Consider the following 23,078-nt stretch of genomic DNA (forward strand, 5'->3'; position numbering starts at 1 on the left):
GATTCCAGCCTCCCTCCCCCCACCTTACCCCAAAGGAAGAGAGCTCATGGGATAGGGAAGAGAGGACAGGATTGGTTATTTTTCTTTCCCAGTCCCCAGGCCCCTTAGCCCCCTGCAAGCTTCTTAATATACGGGAGAAGCAGCACCTCCAGAATCACTGGGGCCAAGAGGGGGCTCACAGCACATCCATTTTACAGGTGAGCAAACCAAGGCCAGACAGGGAAAGGGATTTGCCTTGGATCACACAGAATGGCGAGGTCAGAGTGGGAACCCAGTTCTCCTGACATTTCTTAGGGGTCTCTACCCCAGTTTTGCTCCAGCCTCTCCCTGTCCCTCACTGGCTAGGTGGCCTTAGGAAAACCATGTCACCTCTGTGAGCTTCATTTTCCATGCCTGCAAAATGGTGATGGATGGATTCCAATGGCTCTTTACAAGGATTATTTGAGAGTCGAATCGGCTGTGCTGGGATGAGGAGAGAGACTCCAGAGTTTAGGGACAAGGAAATTAAAGTGGCAGGAAACAGCCGCAGCCTGCTGTCACAGGAGCGTGTCCTGAGGCTGCCCTGCCCTAGGTCCAGGAGCATGTTGGCCCCTGGTCCAGACACCTGTTGTGGTCTGAGGCCTGTCCATCCTGCATCTTGGCTCTGAGTCTCCGTCCAGGCCCAGTGTGTCCTCAGCCTCTGCTCAGTGTGTCCTCAGCCTCTGCTCAGCTTTGCTTCCTCACTTGTGCACAGCATGGCCTTTATTCTTGTAGAACCCTTTCCTCCCCAGGCCTCTGTGGCCACCTCACCAGCCACCTCACTCCCCAGACTGTCCCTTCTCAGGCAGCTCTCCAGAGCAGATAACACAAATTCTTACCCTGGCTCTGCCTCTATCTGGTCTCATGACCTGAGCAAGTCACTTGACCTCTCTGAGCCTCGGTCTCCACCTCTGATAAATGGGTATAATCCCCATCTACCTCCCGCATTGTTGCACAGGTTTTCAAATAAGCCCATGAGCAGCAAAATGAACAGTGACGGGTGATAAATGGCACATAATTACCCTTCATCCTGACCTAACAACAGCCTATGCGGGTTGATTTTGGCCCCCATGTATGCCTGGGTCAGGTGGGGGTGGGGACACAGCCTGTCCTCCCTCATAAAGACTTGACAGGGGTGTTTTAGCAGCTGCTGCTGTTCAGCTGCCAGAGGACTTCTCTGTTGCAGTCAAGTCATTGTAACTGGACAGGTGCAGGCACATGGGGGGCTGGCCGGGCAACAACAGCTGAAGGGGGGTGGGAGGCAGAGCCAGGATGGCCCCTGGGCTCAAGCCAACACTAGGCCCTGAGGCCACCAGCTTTCTCAGCTTAATCATTGCAGCATTCACGCTACTTCAAGGGGGTGCTGGAAAAGCAGGAGGAGATGCCCTTTCTGCCTAACGCAGACGTACTATTTCCAGAGATGTACTATTTCACTGGGTTTTGAAGGCTGCATAGGAGTTCAACAGCTCAAGCTGAAAACAGGACATGCCTCATGGTGCATTGCACTCTTAAGCCTGCCTTCCTGGCGTCCAGCCCCATCACCCTGTCTAGATTCCCTGGCTAAGGAGCTGGGAAAAAGGGGAGAGATAGCACAGGGCACCATCAGGAATAATTTGCTAGTCCCTAACACATAGGAAGTGCACCTTGTCCAACGATTGCTTCGATCTAGCTGTGCTTTTCAGAAATTTAAGAGTTTTCAGTGGACACCAACCAATCAGAAGGGAAGCCAGCTGGAGCAGAGTACTGAGGTCCCTATCTGTGCCAAGCATTAACACTTTAATTATTGGATTGTGGCCATTCCAAGGGACTAAGAAAGGAGACTAGGTAAGCACAACAGCTGGAGGGGACTTGGGGGACTTGGGCCATGGTTGTTTACCATCTGGTATGGAAGGGTTTCAGTATTTTAACAACCAGTACAGCTAAAACCAATTAGTACCAACAGAGTATCTTTCTGTTTAAATTAAATTGAGCTAACCATATATCCTTAGCTAACATCTAGGTTTCCCTTTCTGCAAAAATAGGGGTAAAATGATGCCCACAATTATACATCAACTAATTTCATTCATGCATGCATTCAACAAACATTTGTTGAGCACTTACTATAAGCCAAGTACTATAAGAGCTGCTCAAGATTCAGAGTTGAATGAGACAGATAGTTGGTGCTCTTAAAGAATTCCTAGTCAAATAAGTCATATATGATCAAATAATTACTATGCCGAAAACAATTAAGACAGGCACAGAGGGTGCAGTGGGAATCAGAGGAAGACAATGGGAGAGCTTTCCAGAGATGTACTATTTAAGCTGGGTTTTGAAGGATGCATAGGAGTTCAACAGATCAAGCTAAAGAACGGAAATTCCTCAAAGTGAGCACAGCAAAGTGAGCAAAGGCAGGATAGCAAGTGACTCAGAGAAGGTTCACTGGATAGGACAGTAGGTATTGACGTATACCCGGCCCCCATCTGCAGGGCCACTTACCTCTTGTTCTGGAGAAGCAAGCACTGCCTGTTTCCTCCGTCTCGCTTCCTTGGACTCTTTCTCAGTCTCCCGGACCAATTGCCTAATGAAGCCTCCTGGGATGACAGAGAAAAGGGGAGGAGGGGAGGACGGTGGGGGGCTCTTGTCCTCTTCTCGAATCTGTTTTGCAGAAGCAAAGAAGGAGAAAGCTCAGTGAGTGAACCAGCGGGGGCAAGTTGCCCTTTAAAAAGTTTGCAATGGAGCCTGGGAGGGGGCCGAGGAGGACATATGACCAAGACCATGTTTGAGAAGCCACGGCAAAGCAGGTGAGGCTTGGCGGGGCTCTGGGAGGCCAGGGGACAGCACATGAAAATGGAATAAATGAGTAGCCGAGGTTACTCCAGCCAGTGTGACTTCTGCCTGGAACAAGTTTCCTCACAATATAAATTAGACCCATCAAGTCCACTGGTCCCCTTTCTTGGTGTGGGACAGACCCATCTCTGGGAGGACCTGCTCCAAAAGGAGCTTTTCCAGTTCCCAGAGGGGTTGGATCACAGGGAACCCTCTAGTTTATAGCTAATATAATAATCAAGGAATCACTGGGTGACAGGAACATGGCCAGGTAGGGAAGGGCTTGCAGCCATGGTTTATGTAAGGATCCAACCCAATGGCTACAGCCCATTCCACTGACCCAGGGCTGTGGCTTCTTGATGGTCTTTCAACCAGGACCTAGGCTGCCAGGAGTGTCCTAAAGCTGGCAGGCTAGACATCAGCATTTTACCCCAGAAACATGGCCCTGGCCTGAGCTGCCTGGACTTGGGTGCAGCCAGGTCCTCTTCTTTGGCCACAGCGACCTGAGGGGCTGAGGTAAGGGACTGGCTATGGCCCTCCGGGTTGTGTCTTTAATCAGTATTACGGTGACAGCTCACGAGGAATAACAAAATCTCCAGTGCTTTCTATGGAAGAGCTACATACTGGTTTAAAATAAGCTCCTTATCAAGGTCCTCCTCAAAACTTGGTCTCTGCAGCCAAGCTAACAAACAGGGACTCCAAAGAAGATAAGAAAGGACAGGGGACAGAGCAGAGGCCACGGATAAGACCTCTGCCCCAGAAGAGAGAAGCAGGGGACACGTGAGGCTACGGTCACGATTACAGCCCATCTCTCTTCTCCATGCAGAATCAAACCCACATCATAAGGGAGAGTGTCTTAAGGCACCGTCAGCTGGGTGTCCACCTCTGCTTCTGTCAGCATTATTCTCAGGGCTACCCCCAGGTCAGTCAGGGAGGGGCAGAGGCAGCAGCCAGAAAGAAGCTTTTCACCCCTCCCCCCTTCAGCCTCCAATTCATCAAGTCCCAAGCCTGAGGGTGGGACGATGGTGGAAGAGATAATGGCCATCAGAGAAAGAGGCAGTCCTTCCCCAGTATCATGTGAGAAATACAAAAAAGAAAAGAGGAATAGCTGGGGAGAAGGGCTCCCTTCCAGTTCTGCATAGTGACAGAAAGCAGGGACCACCGACACCCATCCCCCGGGCAGAAGCCTGGAAGCCAACCGCTCTGCCCTGCCACCCACACTCCTCCCACACCAACCCCTGTGCTCGTCAGAGCTGCCGGGAGGATGCAGAGGGGAGAGCGGGTCTACCCTCATTCCCCCACTGCCGACTAAAGAACAGGAGACACCAAGCAGTCACAGGAGGGGTCAAGGACGTGGTCACCAATGACCAGCTGGGTTAGAGAGGCCATAGCTAACCCAGCTGGCTGGGGGAAGATGGAGGTGAAACCGGACATGATCCAGGGAAGTGCTGGATGTCAGACACCCTGGCTGGGCTGGGAGGGGGCAGCCTGGGCCACCCATGCTGCGACTCGTCTTCCTGGGTCGAGTTGGCCCCTGTAGCTGCGGTCTGAGCCCTGAGCGTTACTTTCCTTCTGTTCCCACAGGGCGAGGCGTGATGAGATGGCCATGCTGAGACAGTGCCGGGGCCGAGATGAGATGAGATGAGATGAGATGAGATGAGATGGAGTTCTCTGCCAGACAGCACAGAATGAGGCTACGGACACACACAGCACGTGAGACGGACAGACACAAGACTGACCCACGGAGACACAGCGGGAGAGAGAAGAGAGAGACAGTTAGCTCACAGACTGCCTCACTCCCACCCCCACCAATGCCACACACCAAGACCACGCAGCTGGACACAGCCCCCTGTCATTTATACCAGGAAGGAGTACGGTCAGCATGGAGGCTGCTGGCCAGGGGGTGGACAGTATCCTGAAATCCTTTTCCTCTGGACCCCACGTTTCGACTTTTTATTGAAATAAAATACACAACCAGAAAAGTACACAATCATAAGGGTACAAATCGGCAGCTGTCACATAAAGAACATACATAACTACAGAACCAGCACTCTGATCAAATTAAAAATATAATTAAAATTTTTTTTTAACTTTTATTTATTTTAAGTGTGTTTTTCCAAGACCCATCAGCTCCAAGTCAAATAGTTGTTTCAGTCTAGTTGTGGAGGGTGAAGCTCACAGTGGCCCATGTGGGGATCAAACCGGAATGTGACCTTGATGTTAAGAGCACCGCGCTCTAACCAACTGAGATAACTGGCTGCCCTCAACTTTTTTTAATTAAAAAACATTATTTTATTTTTAAATAAATTAAATGTAAAATAGTAATTAAAATGGTTAAAAACAAAATTTACTTAAATAAATTTTAAATACTAATCATTTTAATGAAATGAAATTAAATTTAAAATATTGTCTTATTTATATGAAGTTCAAGAACAGGCACATCTAAGCTATGGTGATAGAGGTCAGAGGACCCATTAGTTTTTGGTTGGGAGGGGGCACGAGGGAACCGTCTGGGGCAATGAAAATGTCCTGTATCTTGGTCTGGGTGATGGCTACACAAGTACAAGATCGGACAATTAAGTTCGCAAACTCATCCTAGAAAATGTGCTACATACCTCATTGCTGAATATCACTACGGTCACCTTTCAAGTACTCCCCTTGGGAAGCTATGCACTGACGCCAGCACCTAGCCCACCCTTCAAAGCAATTTTGGAACTCTTTCTGGAATGGCCATCAGAGCTGTCATTGTATTATCCTTGATGTCCTGAATGTCATTAAAATGTCTTCCTTTCAACATTTCCTTTATCTTCAGGTAAAGAAAGAATTCATTGGGGGTCAGATCAGGTGAGTAGGGGGGGTGCTCCAATACAGTTATTTGTTTACTGGCTAAAAACTCCCTCACAGACAGTGCCGTGTGAGCTGGTGCATTGTTGTGATGCAAGAGCCATGAATTGTTGGTGAAAAGTTCAGGTCGTCTAACTTTTCCACACAGCCTTTTCAGCACTTCCAAATAGTAAACTTGCTTAACTGTTTGTCCAGTTGGTACAGATTCATAATGAATAATCCCTCTGATGTCAAAAAAGGTTAGCAACAGGGTTGCAACAAGTTCGCGAACTTAATTGTCACACCTTGTATGTAAATATTCATCTAGCTGTACAATTAAGATTGAAGATTTTACTGTATGTAGATCATATCTCAATTGAAAAAATAAATAGAACATTACCAGTCCCCTCGACCCTCTCTCATGCCCCCTTCTTGTTACCATTCTCTCAAGGTGAACCACTATGCTGACCTCTAATACCACAGACTGGTGTGTTTTTTTCTTTTGCGAGGGAGTGGTTGGCTCCACAGTATGACCATGCCGATTAGGAAAGGGCCCAAATTAGAAAGCGGTTTTTGGCCTAAAAAGCCCTCTTCTGGAAAACAACTTTGAGGAACTAATCCTAAACCAGGAAATGTCATCACTGTGGTGCTTATAGCTCCAAAGAAAGAAAAAACCTAAGTGTCCAATAACCAGGGAATGTCAAATAAATTACAGCACATCTAACTTGGATGAATAGTACAACTCCATTGAAAAAGGGGTTTAGGAAACATTTGAAAACAGATGTATTGAGGTATAATTTCTATGCCAGCCATATAGATTTGCCCATTGTAAGTACACAATTTGATGATTTCTGATAAATTTACACAGTTTTAAAAATAAAGGTACAGAGTTTTGCAACCATCAGTACAATATCCATCAGGCCCCAAAGACCCTCTATGTCCATTTGCAGTCACTCACTGTTCCCATCCCCAGCCCCAGACAACCACTAATCTATTAGCCTTTTCTGGACATTTAATATAAATGGAATCAGAGAGAGCATCTGGCTTCTTTCACTTCACATGTTTTTAAGGTTCATCCACATTGCGGTGTATATTGGTACCTCACTCCTTTCTGTTGCTAAACAGCGTTCCATTGCATGGATGGATCCCACCTCCGCTTATCCATTCACCAGTTGATGGATATTTGGGTCATTTACACGTTGGAGCCATTATGAATAATACTGCTATGAGCAGTCATGGAAATCTTTGTGTGCCCCTATGTTTCCGTGTCTCTTAGGCAGACTCCTAAGAGTGGCATTGCTAGGTCATACGGTGACTTTATGTTTGACTTGTTGAGAAACAGCCAAATTGTATTCCAAAGTAGCTGCACCATTTCCCGTCTCACCTGCAGTGTAAGAGGCTCATAGGAAGCAGTTGCAGTAACACGGGAAGGGGCCCATGTTGGCTGGTAAAGTGGAAAAGACAGTGCAATATTGCACACATGGAAACAATCCAAAATGGGCCAATAAAACACTCCACATAGAGAGTGAAGAGTGGAAGGAAATACACCAAGAACTTGGAACGAGTCTCTTTCTTCCCTCTTCCAGCTCCAGGCTGGGCCTGCCTTCTGAGCAGTGTTTCTCACTGACCCCTCCCAATCCCCTCCTGGAAGATGCCACCCCATCCCCAGCTGTCAGAGCCACCATCGTCCACGAGTTTTCAAAGACTTGTTGGCCTGTGAGTAGCCGCTTCCAGTGACTTAGCCACGAGAAGACAGCTTGGGCAGCGTTCAAGGTGATCTCGCCTCAGGCACAGACAGCACGCGTCCCAGAAGCTGGGGACGCGGGGGGGGGGGGGGGGGGGCGCTGTGCTGAAGCCAGTGCTCATCTCACCAGAGCCCATCGTGAACATCGCTTTCCAACTCTGTGTTCACTGATGTCACATCCGTAGCTTACAATCAGCCATGGGAGTATTTACACCACAGAAATTGGCAAATACTGCAGATTAGGGCTCTTAGTCTGCAAACTGACCACTAAACATGTAGCAAGGACATCTCTGGCTGAGAAGGGCCTGGCAAGGAGGGACTCTCAAGCTCCAAAGATCCAAGAAGGGACACTTCAGCTCTGATGAGGTCACGTGCCCATGGGGAAACCCTGGAAACATGTCCAAGTGCAAACAGCCACACTGGAGAAGCAGGCAGATGGTCTGCAGAATGGGCAGGAGGCGAGATCTCTGGGGGGAGGGGCTGGGGTTAGGGGTGGGGGCCAAAGACCCCCTCCTCACTGATATCCTTGGAAGACACAAGTGACACACAGCAGATCCACTCTGCTACACATCCCCAGGGAGCGGAGTCCAGGTTATAAATAGGCATGACGTGTAGCGGCTGCCCTGGCCACGCCCCCCTCCCGGCCCGGCCCAGGCCTGGCGTCATCAGTGGCTGCCTCCCAGGAATCGCCCTCGGCTTCAAGACTCCAGGGGGAATCCTGGCTGTCAGTCTGGGCTGTCCTCAGCTGGGACTGCTGGCCATGCCCAGAGGACACGGAGGGCAACGAGACGGAGTTCAGTGCGGGTCCTTCACTCCCCGCGTCCCGCCCCTGGAAGGCTCCAGGCCAGCCCCACTGACCCAGGGCCAGGAGCCAATCCTACCGGGGAGCTTTGTCAAGCCTTAATTTAAGCAACTGTTCTTATCGCCACATTCCCTTTCAAGCCTGAAACTCACACCTGCTTCATCAGCTGCTGTTTTAAGCCCATAAGAGGCCCCAGATGCTCGATGGTATAAAGTCTCAAGTCTCCCCTTAGCGAGGAGGGAGGCTGGTGTAAGGAAAGGCAACCCCAAGGCCAGGGATGGCTTGAAACAGGTTTCCATGCACACATGTTGGATCTGAGGGCCCCCCCCAAGGGGCGCTCAAGGCTTTCCCCGTCACCCCCCAATATCCAGTACTGACACAGAGGCCAGTCCCCCAGGGACTTCACCTACCTCACAGAACACACTCCCAAGTCTACAGCAGCCTCCAGGGCCCTCACGACCACCTGCCCTAGCATCTCTCCCTCTTGCTCCTCCACTTCAGTGAAACTGACCTCCTGGACGCACCTTTTCACACAGGTTCCCACATCAAGGCCTTTGCACATACTGTTCCCTCTGCTTCACACGATGTTCCTTGTGTATGGCTCACACCTTCACCTCCTCTGCGTCTTTGCTCGGAGTCATTGTCTCACTGATCCTACCCTCACTGTCCTGTTTAAATTGCAGCCTAGCCCCCACTCACCCCATCCCCCCTGACCCAGGATTCCCCATCACCTTGTCCTGCTCTTTTTCCCCATAGCACTTAGTCACTGTCCTTCATGCTTATATTTTCTGTTTGGTTTCTGACTCCCTGTGCAGAATAGCTCTGATGAGGGGCACAATTTCCATCTGTTCTGTTCATTTATCTAGCCCCAGAGCCTAGAAAACCTACGTAGCTCATACTAAGTATTCGTTGAATAAATGAATGAGTGAATGAATGAATGATTTGGAGTGCAGCTGAGAAGAGGCAGAACAGGTGGTTGGCAGCAAGTCGGTGGCAGGGATTTCTGACATCCCCCTGTGCTGTCTGCATCCACATACAGGGGATAGTGCATTATCATGGCCCAAGTTCATGTCCTGCCCCCGCGATTACCCTGTGGGACCCTAGGACGTTCTCCGAGCCCCCGTTTTCTCAGCTGTCAAATGGGAGAACACACTTCCATCACCTGTCCCTTTGCTCTGCTGGCCACACAGCTTATGTCACTATTGGGTCCTTCCTCATTTCAATTTTCGCTTAGAATTCTGTCTTGCCCACAGTTTGGCTCCCAAGTGTATTTATTCTTCAGCTAGCTCACAGGGTCCCGGGAGGTGGGCAGAAGAGGGTTGGCCACCGTGATAACCAGAGCAGAGCTAGGAATCTCACCGTTAACAGCTGGCTGCCTGACACCTGGTCTCTCTGCCCATAACGTCTGAAACCAGGCACACAGGGATTAGAAGACAGTAGGGAAAGGAAGATGCTGAGAGAGTGGAAGATACCATCTTCCGTCTCTGAGCTGGGTATCTTCTGTTTACCCCTTCAGACGCCTCCTCCACCTCTCCCACCTGCCAGCTCCTAGGTGGGTTCAGCTGGTGGGCACCATCTACTGGCTGAGATCAGAGGGCATCAGTGCTCTCAGCTCGTCCCCTGCATGGTGGCCATGGGTGGGCTGTCTCCCTGCACCAAAGGCACCTTCAGGAAGCCTCCGTCCACCTGCGACCCTCTCCTGGTCTGGCAGCAGCTCCCTCCCCTGCTTCTTCAATCCCAGAGGAAATAATAACTCCCACCTTTGCAAGTTAGCGTGCTGCAGCATTCTTTGACAGAGGGGCCAGCAGAGTGTTTTTTTTTTTGAAAAGGACCAGATAGTAAACCTTTTCAGGATTGAGGGAGTAGGGTTTCTGTTGCAAGACTCAACTCAGGCTTTGCATTTCAAAAGCAGCCATGGACGACAGGGAAGTGAATGGGCATAGCTGTTTCAATACAACTTTATGCTTGAAACCAGGCAGAGAGCTGGATTTGGCTGTGGGAGGTCATTTGCTGACCCCTACCTCGATGGTCACATTAAATCCTGCCCCCACTTTTCTCAACTCTCCTCAAATGTCCCCAGGGGAGTGAGCCGGTGCTGGAGCCAGGATGACACAGCAGCTGGTGCCCCCCCAGAGAAGAAGGGCTGCCTGGGAGAATGTTGGAGGGATGGGGCCATGGCTCCAGCATCCATGTGGCTTGCTCTCTCTGAGGACCTCCTTCAGGATCTCCTTCCCCATCCCTTCCTTCCTGGTAGCCAAGCTTGGATCATTTTCCCAAATGTCAGGCCCCCAGTGTGTGCAGCCTGGGTGGCGGGGTGCCTTGGTCCAGCCTTCTGTGCTTCGTAACAGCACCCCCTCCCTTCTTTTTGAGCCCACTCTGTGCTCTTGGGGCTGACCACTAGAGTTGTGGCCTCCAGGGCTCCCTTGGTCTCCAGCATTCCTTTGAGCTGGGCCATTGGTAGGCTCTGGAAGGACCCATATGAAGGAGGGACTCAAGGTAGGGTAACTACCCCCTTCCCACCCTGCTCCCTTCATGTAGGACCCTAGTCTGGAAAAGGCTATGTTTCTCCATTTACAGCCACGAGCCCCTTGGAAGGGGTCCCAGACCCTCTTCATTGACCCCAATCATCCACCAGGCTCCTGCATTACCTTTCTTCCTGCTTGCATCAGGCCCAAGGTTAGTAATCAATTCTCGCCACTATTAGTCTGCATGGTTCACCATGCTTAGTTGGTTCCCTTAACCCCACAACCCCACACACACCTTCATTACAAAGCCTCTCCAAAATGCCAGCTGAGTGTGCTGTTTTCTAGCAAGATCCTGGCCAGTACAGCCAGGAGGCAAGTAGGTTTCACATCACATTATCAACTCTGATAGATGAGTAGTTGCCACCTGGAGTGTTATATGGCAAGGACTCTGAGCTTTTATCTGGGCTCAGTGGAAGAGTGCTCTGATTGATTATTAATGTCTGCCCTGTGTGTAGAAGGAGAAAATTATGCACGGTTGCTATTTGCTTTCTGTAGGCTAAATGAACAAAAATGACTCTCATAATTTATACACGGTCCAACCGAGCTCATCTTGACTTTGATTTTGGTGGCCAAAGAGCCACACGGTGATGAAAAGGGATTTTGCTCAGCATGTAGACACCCCTCACCTCAGGGCAAAGGAAGCCCCCAGCCAGCAACTAGCTGAGGATTCAAGCCACACTCACAACCACCCACATTATCCTAGAAGATGAGAAAGGGGAGGGGAATGAGTGAGAAACAGGGGCAGGGAGGTTAACGGAAGGAAAGAAAGATAGAGAAGACAGAGTCAGGGAGGGAAAGCTGGTGAGACACCGAGACAGAGAAGAATGGAAAAAAGAGGGAGAGTAGAGGATGGCAACAGGCTGAGATGGCCCATCCACAATCAGAAAGCCACAGCATCGGGCATTTACACATGGGCAGAGGCCCAACCCAGCTCATGAGGAATTTCCTGGATGGACAGTCAGTGAATCCCCTCATGTTCAGTGATGGAGGGCTCATTACTAAGTAAGACGTTTGGGGTCTGTTCTAATTACCTTTCTTCTTTGGTACCAGAACTACAAAGCCCTCAGAGGCTATAAAATCCATTCTCTCCTGTTCTGGCATCTGTAGAGCAGGAAAGGGAAGTGACTGAGCTGAGGGCCCACAGCTCCTGACAACAGCAGATCCAGGATTCTTGCCGCCCAGTGCCTGGGGTCTGCCACTTTTTCCTCCCACCCAGAGAGCTACTTCACCAATATGGTCACATGCTGCCCCATTCCTGCTCTCCGGAGAGACAGGTAAAGCTTCCCAGGTGATACCTATGTGGTTCACCCCAATTGTCTCATCTGGAGCTTTCAACCATTTCTCAGATGAGAAATTTCTCATAGCTCCCAGATCCTTCGGAACGCCGGCCACTGTCCCCAGGGAGTTTTCTAGACCGCTCTCTGCAGCACAAGTGGACACTTAACTCTGCATGGGGCAGACCAGGGTGAACACAGAGGGCCCCTTGCCCCTTCAGTGGGCTGACATCTGTCCTGGAGGTCTTATACCTAAGCTTGGGACCCACTCTACCTGATGCTGAATCTCGTGGGGCTGCAAATCCCCCACCTGTCAATAGGGGGCGCCAGTCTTTCCTGTGCACGTCACGTGGTGATGTGAACACTAGATGACCCCATACACCCAGGACTTTATTATGCTGTTCTTTCCCAGCAGCCCTGTGCCCTATTGACTCAGGTCAAGTCCCAGTCTTATAGGTTCCTAGACCCAATTCCAACATTGGGCGGGGCGGAGGGGGGAGGGGCAGGCTTCCCGTACAACACCAAGCAACATACACCAGCAGAGTGTCCAAGAATTCAACCCAATTCTTACGTTATCTACATGGAGATGGCATCAGATACCACAAGTGAAGGACTCAGTCCCACAAGATCACCCTCCACGTCAGACACCAATCACAAATCCTGGCTGTCACCTGTGCTCTCTGTGCGATCGACCAGCTACAAATTGAAGGCTCCAATGACACCCTCCCACTCAGGAAGCCCATTGCAAACGCAGGTTGTTACCTGTACAGTAGTTCCCCCGCCCCTATCTGCAGGGGATACGTTCCACGAGCCCTTATGGATACCTGAAAACATGGATAGTACCTACTGAATCCTATATCCACTGTTTTATCCCATCCACACATACCTTTTCACTTACAGGAAACATTTTGCAGCTTCTCTGTGGCATATCCGAGCTGTCAGCATCATTACTCTTGCGCTTTGGGGACATTACCAAGTAAAATAAGAGTGACTTGAACACAAGCACAGCAATGCTGCGGAGGCAATAGGTCTGATAACTGAGAATGCTACGTGACTGAGGGAAAAGGGATGATTCACTTCCAGGGCAGGACGGAGCAGGAGGCTGGAGATTTCATTGAGGGAGATATCATCACGCGAGATTTCATCACGACTCAGCATGGCTCGCAATTTCACATTTTAAAACTTATGAATTGTTTGGGCAGCCGGGTGGCTCAGTTGGTTAGAGCGCAAGCTCTAAACAACAGGGTTGCCGGTTCAATTCCCACGTGGGCCAGTGAGCTGCACCCTCCACTAGATTGAAGGACAACGACTTGGAGCCGATGGGCCCTGGAGAAACACAGTGTCCCAATATTCCCCAATAAAATTGAAAAAAAAAACACTTATGAATTGTTTATTTGTGGGATTTTTCATTTACTATTTTCAGACTGCAATTGACCTCGGGTAACTGAAATCTTGGAAAGTGAAACTACAGATAAGGGGACCACTGAGCTTCTAACCGACGAGCTATATAAATCAGAGGTTCCCATGACCCCCTTCTTGGATTTGATTAATTTGGTAGAAAAGCTCACAGAACTCAGAGAAACATGTTACTTACAGGATCATTGGTTTATTATGAAAGAACAGAACTCACAAACAGATAGATGGGAGAGATGCATAGGGCAAAGCATGGGAAAGGGTGCTTCAAAAAATAAATAGAAAAGAACAATAATAGAACTGAGAAATGAGCCAACCCACTGTTGACAGAACAGAGAAGAAATTCCTGGACCCACCACTCATTTAGTAGCTCTGTGCCTTTGAGCACGTCACTGCACCTCTCTGATTCTTAGTTTCCTCCTCCATAAAACTGGAACAGTATCACTCCCACCCCTTGATTGTCTGTTGACTAAAGGTAATGAGTGTCAATGGGTCTTGTATCTGTCACCATGAAGCAGTGTTGCATAATGTATTATCTTAGTTTATTTTGCTTATTAGACTAAATACGAGTATATAAGTCTTTAACAGAAAGTCACCTACTCCCGCTTTCATTCTCCATGACCTCGGGTCATTTAAGCCTCTAAATCTCACTTCGTGATCTGTAAAATGGGGCTAATAACTCCTTCCCAAGCTCACAGCAATATACAGCATGAACCAGACATCTAATCCCATTGGGCAACCGTCTTCTGTCTCTCAACTCAACCGCTAACTCAGCTGCCTTCCATGAAATGGAAACCGCAGCTAATACCAAAGACAGCTGAAAACGCCCTCAGTTTTTTACGGGCAGAGAGAAATTCCCTTGGGACCCTGGACCTTGAAATTCCTGCCTCCCCGAATGTGAGTACTGGCCACATATTTGGTAAACCCACATAGCTGATTCTCGAGGGTCTTTCCTGCGTGTCCAGAAACCATAGTTCTTAAAAAGTCATTAAAATCAAGAAGAGGCTCAGTGAGAAGTAGAGCAGAAAAGGAAAATTATGGAGCTGGGTGAGTCATGCCCTGAGAGGGTTCATGAAGCTATTTAACCCTTTCCTTTGAGGCTTGGAGAATGATGATGGAGGAGGTTTTGGGGGTGGGGGGTAATCAGGAAAATTGGGTTATTATTCCTAAAATGGAGAGCTCCACACTGCTCTCTGAATATCTGCCTTGAAGGCAGGGGCTGTTCTAACCCCAATGCGTCACTACAAAGCTGTGTGTCCTTGAGCAAGTTGCTTCCCCTCTCTGTGCCTTGGCTGCCCCATCTGTAAACAGATGGAGTTGCATTTGACACAGCACCCCGGAGCTCTTCACCTTGCGTCAAACCCACTTTCTCCATTTTCCAAATAATTGAATTTCATGTAGTTAAAACATTAAGAGTACCATAAAAAGACATGGAGGAATCTTAAATGCATGTTACTAAGCGAAAGGAGCCAATATGTAAAGGCTACATATACTATGTGATTCCAACTACCGTATATGACATTCTGGAAAAGACAAAACTATGAAGACAATAAAAAAAGATCAGTGGTTGCCAAGGGTGAATTCTAGGTGGAGCACAGAGGATTTTTAAGGCAGTGAAACTGTTCTGTATGAAACTGTAATGGTGGATACATGTCCCATTTGCCCAAACCCATGGAATAGACAATACCCATTGTGAACCCTGATCTAAACCATGGACTTTGGGTGACAATGATGTGTCCGTGTAGGTTCATCATTGTAACAAATGTCCCACTCTAGTAGGGGCTGCTGATAGTGGGGGAAGTTAGGCATGTGTGGGGTAGGGGGTAGATGGGAAAACTCTGTACCTTCCCCTCCATTTTGCTGTGACCCTAAAATTGCTCTAAAAATAAAGTTAATTTTTTTAAATTAAGGATATGCCATATACGACAGCCACTAACCACCTGCTCACACTGGACCATTGAGACAGTTGTTTGTGTCTCCTAGGTAACCCAGGACCCACTGAAAGGCTGTCTCGCTGTGTCCTTGTAGACCCAGCCAGAGTTCCCATTCTTTGGCAGTGAGAGAAGGTTCTCCTGAGCTTTCAGGCCTTCTGTTCTCATCTCAAAATGCCACCAGAAGGGCGATCTTTCCCCTTATGAAATTTTGCCATAATCACACCCTAGGAAAGCAGCGTGAATGTCTGTGGAATGATCCGATGAGTATTTTTTTGACCAGGTGGGTGCTGAGCAGCAGCCCTCTGTGGTTGGATTGGCTTGCCAGGAGGCAAGACGATTGTCCAGCCTTGGTGGGTACCAGAACTGCCGGTGAGGTTTTAAGTGTGCGGATTTCTGGGCTCCGTTCCCCCAAGACCACTTGGTAGTTCTGAGATGAGCCTGGGCCTCTGCATTTTAGAAGGTCCCCAGGTGAGTCTGATACAGGTAAGCAAGGATTCGCACTTGGAGAAACACTGGCCTGGTGCTGAATCTGGGGAGACATCTCTGGGATAGTCTGACCCCACCCCCTCAGGTGTCGGGGTGGAAGACTAAAGCTCAGACTGGGGAAGAGACTTGTCCAAGGTCACAGAGAGGTCACAGCAGAGCCCAAATTAGGTTACTCAAGGTGACGATGCCTGTGTGCAGGTGGCACCAAATATCTATTCCTTGGTGATATACGGACCCTCAAAAGCCAGGAGACCAGGAAACTCCTCCTCTTCCTCCTCCTCGTCCTCCCACCCCCACCCCTCTCTCGGTTGTTATTTTCTAGAATTCATCCACAGCCTAAACCATACAAGCCCTCCCCCAGCCCACCCTGGATTTTTACCCAGGTACAGATCACGCCTCAGGTCAACAGCAAAGACGATCCCCAAGGGAACTGCCATCCTGCCAGCCACTAGAAGCCCAATAGGACCCTCAGCCTCCAGGAGCTGGTGCCCTGACCTGAACAGGCACAAAGTGAAAGTAGCCGCCCAGGTTTCTGGGCCCCCGGGAGGACAGAAGCTCAGGCCCCTGCCGGGTCCGGCCAGACTGGGCAGCTTGGCACCCACTGAACTTAACCCCCCCCTCCGCAGGTCACCTCACACTGAGGCAATGGCCCCGAGGCCTGCAGCTGGCCAGGTCTTTGTCACTCCAGGGAGGGAGCTCCACGTTAAAGCATAGCCCCCACCCTGTCCCCACCACCCCAGCCGAGAAGCCCTGTGGAACTTCTCCATTCAAATACATGCCTGGTTAACGCATGTGCCAGACCAAACACCTCCTCTAGGACAGGGAATCAAGATAGCAGCGCATGAAATTCAAACCTTTGTCCATGAACCACCATTCCCCTCCCCCCCACACACACGGCTTCCTTTGGAATAAAAACAAATAATCGTTACCATTAAGGCTTATTCTCAACAGGGTTGGAACAGTAAAAGGGGAAGAGTTTGGCTCCCTGACCACCAACCGACAACCCGTGAAGCAGAAACCACTGGGAGTTGATGAAAATATGAACCCTGACGTCTGCCGGCTAAGATTCCGCAGTGGATCTCGTGACGCTAAACATCTTTTTAAAAATGATTAGCAAACAGCTGGGTCCTGACAAGCGTAATCCTTAAAAGAATCCATGCCCCAGTGTTTTCTTCTAAAATCCTTCCACAAAATACTTTTGTTTTCTACGAGAGTGACGTGGGCAAGCCGCGAAGGGAAAATGCCCCGGAGGTTGTGTCCACACTGGCAAGGCCTGCAATAGACCAAAAGACCAGAGGCCTGCCACCGCAGCCCCCCAAAACACATTCTGGAAAACTAAACCTTGCCAATCAGCTCGCAACGTGCCCATCGATAAAACCCAGCTTAACAGTACCTTCTCCACACGAGGCCACCAGTCACAGGAACCACTCCTGCCCAAGAGGTCTCCCTGGGTGGCAGCGTAGAGACCCCACCAAGCCGGCAAAGCAGGGGCGAAGGACAAATGTCAGAGGCAGCCCCCTGACGCTCTCGCACACACACATCCCCTTCCCTGATGCTCCTCCCTGTCCTCCCCCCACCCTCCCCATGTTCCAATGTGATAGCAGCAGCTGAGTTGACAAGTCATTTCTAAAATTAGCCAGTGAGCTCCAGGTCTGGCCGAGAGACGACAACCCGGGGTGGCCGTTGACCAGGCATCAGAGAGCATGGACATATTTGGTGGCACAGAACAGGGGAGGGGACATCTCCCGACGCAAGCACATTCTCACCCGTCATCCCTGTCCCGGACAGGACACACACCCACACTCCCGGCTCTGCCCCATGCAGAAAGATAACCGGAGGCCATTGGAACTGGCTGAGGAGAGCCCAGGTCTCCATTCTAGCCAGACTCCGGAAAGAAATAACATGAACTCATGCTGCGGCCTCTTAGTAAACAATCTGTGCATACAAATATGCCTAATGAGTAGGTAGCAGTTATCACCCCCTCACACACCAAGCTGAGGGCTTTAATGGGCTCGTTTACTATTCCCCACAACTCTAGCAAGTCGGGTTTCCCTATGTCCATTTGACGGATGGTGAAACTGAGGCACAGAAAGGTTAACCAACTTGCCCAAAGCAGTGGAGAGTTAGGGTTTGAACCTTGGCAGTACTGGCTCCAGAGGGCAGTCTTACACACGGCACCAAATGGGATGCCATAGAGTGCTTCCTTCGCTGCCTAAAAGGAGGAAAATAGGGACTTCCATGGATTAAGTATATCATGCAGGTCCATACAGCTGGGGGGAGGGGTAGCGTCAGGACGCAAATCCAGGTCTTTCCGACTCTACAGCCCACAGTCATTCAAACATGATGCACTACTTATCTTAAGAATCATTTCACCGGCCACATTGGGGTGTAATTCCTTTCCTCCCTCATCAGGCCCAGCACATCCCCAGCTGGGCTATGATGTGGCGAAGAGAAGGGGAGGAGCAGATACTGCTGAGGGCCCATGTGGCCACTGCATCCCCCCTAAAATAACCTACTAAAAATGTTCCCCAAAATAGTACATTTGACTTCTTGTACCGGGAAAAAAGTGTCACATGTGTCCCACACATGAACTAGAACCCACACACAATTCCATAGGGGCTACAAGAGATGCAACGTAGCACAAAGGCCCGCCAAGCCCTCCCTCTCCCCGGAAGGAATCACTCTTCTCAGTTTTCCATTCATCATTCTTTCCCCGCACCCCCAACTCCGAGTGGCCCATGTGGGAATCTAACCGGCGACCTCGGTGTTATGGGCACTGCACTCGAACCACCTGAGCCACCAGCCGCCGCCCCCCTCTTGCCCCCCGTGTTCATCATTCTTTTCTTTCAGGCTTATCGTCTATATAGGCTGACATCCCTACGACTTAGTTTGCCCATGCTGAACTTTGCATAGTTGGGACCATACTATACATGATATTTTGACATTGTATTTTGCTCTTCATTTGCTCCACATGAGGCTTTGACATTGCAGCATGTACCAGTGGTTTATTCCTTTGCACGGTTGTGTGGTATTCGGTAGTAGGAAAATACATTTATCCATTCTACTGCGGATGGAACTTCTGTTTTGCTCACAGTTTTTGTCTGTCGTTACACACCACCACCACTATAATGAGTATCTGTGGACACATCTCCGGGCGGACTTGTGTTATGAGTTTCCTTACGAGCATACACATGTAACGAGGAGCAGAGATCACAGGTCGTAGGGTATGCACCATGCTCACATTTTCTAGAAGGTATCAAATTGTTTTCAAAGGGGTACGGCAATGCTCACAGCTACTGGCCCAGAGACCGGTCGTACCATATTTTCACCAGCACTTGAAAATCTAAGACTTTTCATTTGAGATGTTTTTCTTTCTGAAATGGGAATCAGTCATTTGCAGTCCCGATTACTAATAACGTTGTGCATTTTTTTTTTTTGGTATATTTCCTTTTCTATGAATGGTCTTTTCATGTCTTTGGCTCATTTTTCCATTGGATTATCTAATTTCTTATTGACGTGTGGGAGTTCTTCATCTGTCATACATACTAGTCCTTTCGTCTTTTGTATTACAAATCTCTTCTCCCAGTTTCATGGCTTGTCTAAACTCTGTACCTTTAAAAGAACAAGGGTTAAATACTTATAATCTCCTTCCTTGCTGTCTTTTGGATACAATTTTTCTTTTCCATTTTCAATTTTTCTCTGTACTAGTTTGGAAGGTATTCACGATTTTCTGTTGGATTTTCTGTTGTTTTCGTGGTTGCCCTAGGATTTTCAACATGCCATTTTAAGCGGAAGTCTAAAATGTGCCCACATTTTATCCAGTTGGCATTAAAAAAAAAAAAAGAAAGACAGAAAGAAGCGTAACAGGCAACCTGAACCAAGAGGTAAAAATGCTTTCTCGTTTGTGGCTAATATAACTCACATTCATTACTGGTTCTCCCTGCCATGTTGATCACTTGTGAAGAGGAGAAGAGCATAAACCTTCAGTTTTGAAATTTGATGATGAAACTTGAGACCACTTCCCAGGGAAATGCTTGCGGGCAAGACCGCCCAAAAGCAGCATGATCAAAAATCCCTTCTGTGTTAGAAACCCAAGGTCAAAGCGAATTTTCGAACCACAAGCACACCCTAGCACATGCAGTTCAAGGCATGACTGATGTAAACCTATGCTTTTAAGCAGATTTCTGTTCTGGAAACTTAAAAGCAGCACTTTCCTTACTCAGGCCTGCACTCTGACTATGCAAAGGGCACCGGCACATGGCAAAAGAGCCAGAAGGGCAGCACCACGGCCCTTCCCCCTCTCCAGGGGGCTCCCAGCTCTGCAGTTCACTCCTGAAAATGAGAAGCAGGTCCTTCCATTGTGTGGGCTTGCAGATTTGATGGGATGCCCCAACCTGGTGCAACCAGTTGTAGTTGATAATATACAGCATGGACTCAAAACAGTTCAAAATATTAACGAAAACAAAAATGAGTCTATATCACGGGAATCCTTTATGTCTCACGCTGTTCTGAGCACTCTTGTTTCAACGTACGAAGTCCTCAGGAAACCTAGAATGGACTTGGGGCACGTATTATCATCATCTCACTGCAGAGACAAGTGGTGCAGGCACCAGAAGGTGAAGTCACCTGCCCAAGGCCACTCTGGGAGTGAGCTGGGAGCTCGGGTCAGCTCCCACGCAGATGACGCCAGGCAGATGTGACTTACAGACTATCAAATCAATACTGTGTCCGCACCTAGAAGGGTAACTGAAGAACCGGGCACTTTACCCCCGATACCAAAGTTAAAGAATAAAATCAAAATGTAAAAGCCAGTTGCTTGGGATAGCCAGAAATTAGGCAGAAGGTCTCCTTTGTGTGATTACCTGCCTCTGTCTCCCGTTTCGCTTCTCTGTTACACATCTGTTAATATGAACCACTAAGTAAATCCCCCCTTGTGGTCTTTCTACATTATGCATACTTCCACAGCTGCTTATGTGAGCTCAGTGTGGGCTCGGGGTTTTATCTTGTGAATGTGATCCCTAGACACAGCCAGCCTGAATACTTCGGACTGAAAACCTTTTTTTGATCTCCAGTATCAAGGTTGGTAAAAGTGACCAGGAAAAGAAAGTCATGAAGTTTGAGTTCTTTCCTTCAATTCAACATGCGGTTCTTGCCCAGGTAAACCAAAGGGACTCCAGCGTGGAGGAACACACGGTTTAAAAGGGAGAGTAACAGTGACACATAAGGCAACATGGCAGAAACCAGGGGCCACGGGGGGAGAGCATTGCTTTTTTGCTCTCCAAATACATATGGCCTAAGTCCCTCACATTTATCCTTAGTCAAAAACTTGGAGGATGTTTTTCGCTAGGATGGTCCTTCAAGGTCATCTGATTCATCTCCTTTCAGTTAGAGATGAGAACACTGAGGACCAAAGAGATGGCCCAAAGTGACCTTGCTGGGAGTAGGGTCTTCTCTTTCTGGGTACCAAGGAGTGACTGGATTTCTGCAGCTCTTAGGATTGGCCCTCGGTTATGCTAACGCATCAGGCCAAGGGCTGCATTACGCTGCTGCCTTCTGCACAGGGAGCTGACTCACTGGGCGTCCTGTCAGCGTCGAGTTAAATGGTTTTCAAATGGCAAGCACAAAGACATTTCAGGGAAACTCGATGGCTCCATGGCCCAACTGTGACTTCCTTCTTTCCTGAACTAGCAAGACACAGGAGGAGCTTCCAGCTTGCAGATGGGTAGTACCCACTCTACCCTCAACCTGTGGGCCCACACGCAGACAGTTCTGCCCAGGCAGCCTCTGCTCTGGGGCCACCTTGGATTTCTGGTTTCATGTAAGACCCAAAACAGGGTTTCTCAGCACGTCTCTGTGGCAACAGAGATGGAGATGGAGGGGGTATTAACTTCCGGAAGGGACTCCAAGGTCCCCCTTCCCCCACCCACTGGGAGGAAGGTGGGGAGTCTGGCATCGCTCCTGGACATACTGGAGACGGCACTGCTCTCCTTCCTTCTCTCATGGCCCAGGTTTGCACAGATTGCTTCCTTGCGACGTATCCAAAACCTTGAAACCATGCAGTTGGTTGGGCTCAAACAATCCACGCAATCAACAGAAATGCTTGTCAGCGATCCCCTTCCTCTTTATAAAATCAGCCTCTGCATGAATCGTCCCCAAAGTCAGGATTCTTCAAAACGAGCCATCTCTTGATGTTTTAACAGCTCGATAAATGCAGTTTTTAACTGGGCAGAAAACAGCACACCAAAGTAGGTATCTGTACAGCCTTTTTATTGAGATTTATATGAGTAATTTATTCACACAGGATAGCAGCCTCGCTGCTCAAAAATAACTGTAAAAGACGGTGATATTGACGGTGACACACCACACACAGGGCGGGTGACCATAGACGTGTAACATCTCAGTAGGGTACAGTTTCAAACGTGCACTGATAAATGCATACTGAGACAGGACTATAAAACTCCACGGGCACAATCAATGTGAAAAGAGCTAAAAACCAACGATAATTGCACAGGTACAATAATATCTAGATTGACAATATCTGATTCACCGGCTTCACTTTGTATAGCAATGAGCAGTAGAAAACGGATTTATTTTTTTAAGGGGATTACACTTTGCCAAGAATATACTGAATATGTTACTACATGGATTGCTCTGCAAAACAGGCAGAGCAAAAGGTCAGCGTGGGAGGAGGGAACCCCTCTCGTGGGTCTGATCTTCGTTGCACACAAATCCTCATGGGTCGGCTCGAAAATAAGACCTTTCACCAAGTTTTCATCACACACGAGGGCATTTGCCTCTGTAACCTCATTTTTCGAACCATCTTGAAACAGCAAGGGGAAAAAAGTCACATTCAAATGAGCAACTCCCAGAAGTGGGGTTTTTAAACCCACCTGGCCGTCTGTAAAGAGTGCCCAGGAGGAAATTTCCAGTAAATGCTTGATGAGTCAGGTGCAGTGGTCAAATCTTGAGGCGATGGCAAGACTGACTGTGGAGATTTGACACAAGACGAGTAAGCAGTGATGGTCTGCGCGAACCTCGGCTCCCGAGCTCCCGAAAGATAACCACCTAGAAGGGAAACTGACCCACCCCGCTCACTGGGGCCCGGACACAAGGCTGGGGCTTTAAGAGCAAATCTATGTCACCAGGGAGTGACAGTGAAATGCTTTACTGACGTTCTTTTATAATGTGGCCAGTCTAGAATAAAGCATGAGGAGGCCTTTGGAAGAGGTAGATGAAAGCGGTATTTCACAGCGA

General features: G+C 48.9%; 1 protein-coding gene across 1 annotated transcript in view; it reads right to left on the reverse strand.

Annotated features, from left to right (window-relative positions):
- Positions 1–17,418, reverse strand: part of MYO18B (myosin XVIIIB) — a 242,549-nt gene extending 225,131 nt beyond the window's left edge. Inside the window, exons 1-3 of the mRNA XM_088800962.1 lie at positions 17,218–17,418; positions 4,393–4,557; positions 2,494–2,652 (exon numbers count right to left, since the gene is read on the reverse strand). Of these exons, the coding sequence (XP_088657088.1) occupies positions 2,494–2,652; positions 4,393–4,431 (198 nt within the window). The 5' untranslated portion in view covers positions 4,432–4,557; positions 17,218–17,418. The remainder of the gene's footprint in view (positions 1–2,493; positions 2,653–4,392; positions 4,558–17,217) is intronic.
- Between the last annotated feature and the right edge of the window lie 5,660 nt (positions 17,419–23,078).

The sequence above is a fragment of the Rhinolophus sinicus genome, chromosome 9 (assembly GCF_057876585.1).
Source record: "Rhinolophus sinicus isolate RSI-liver-muscle chromosome 9, RSI-T2T, whole genome shotgun sequence".
Lineage (NCBI taxonomy): Eukaryota > Metazoa > Chordata > Mammalia > Chiroptera > Rhinolophidae > Rhinolophus > Rhinolophus sinicus.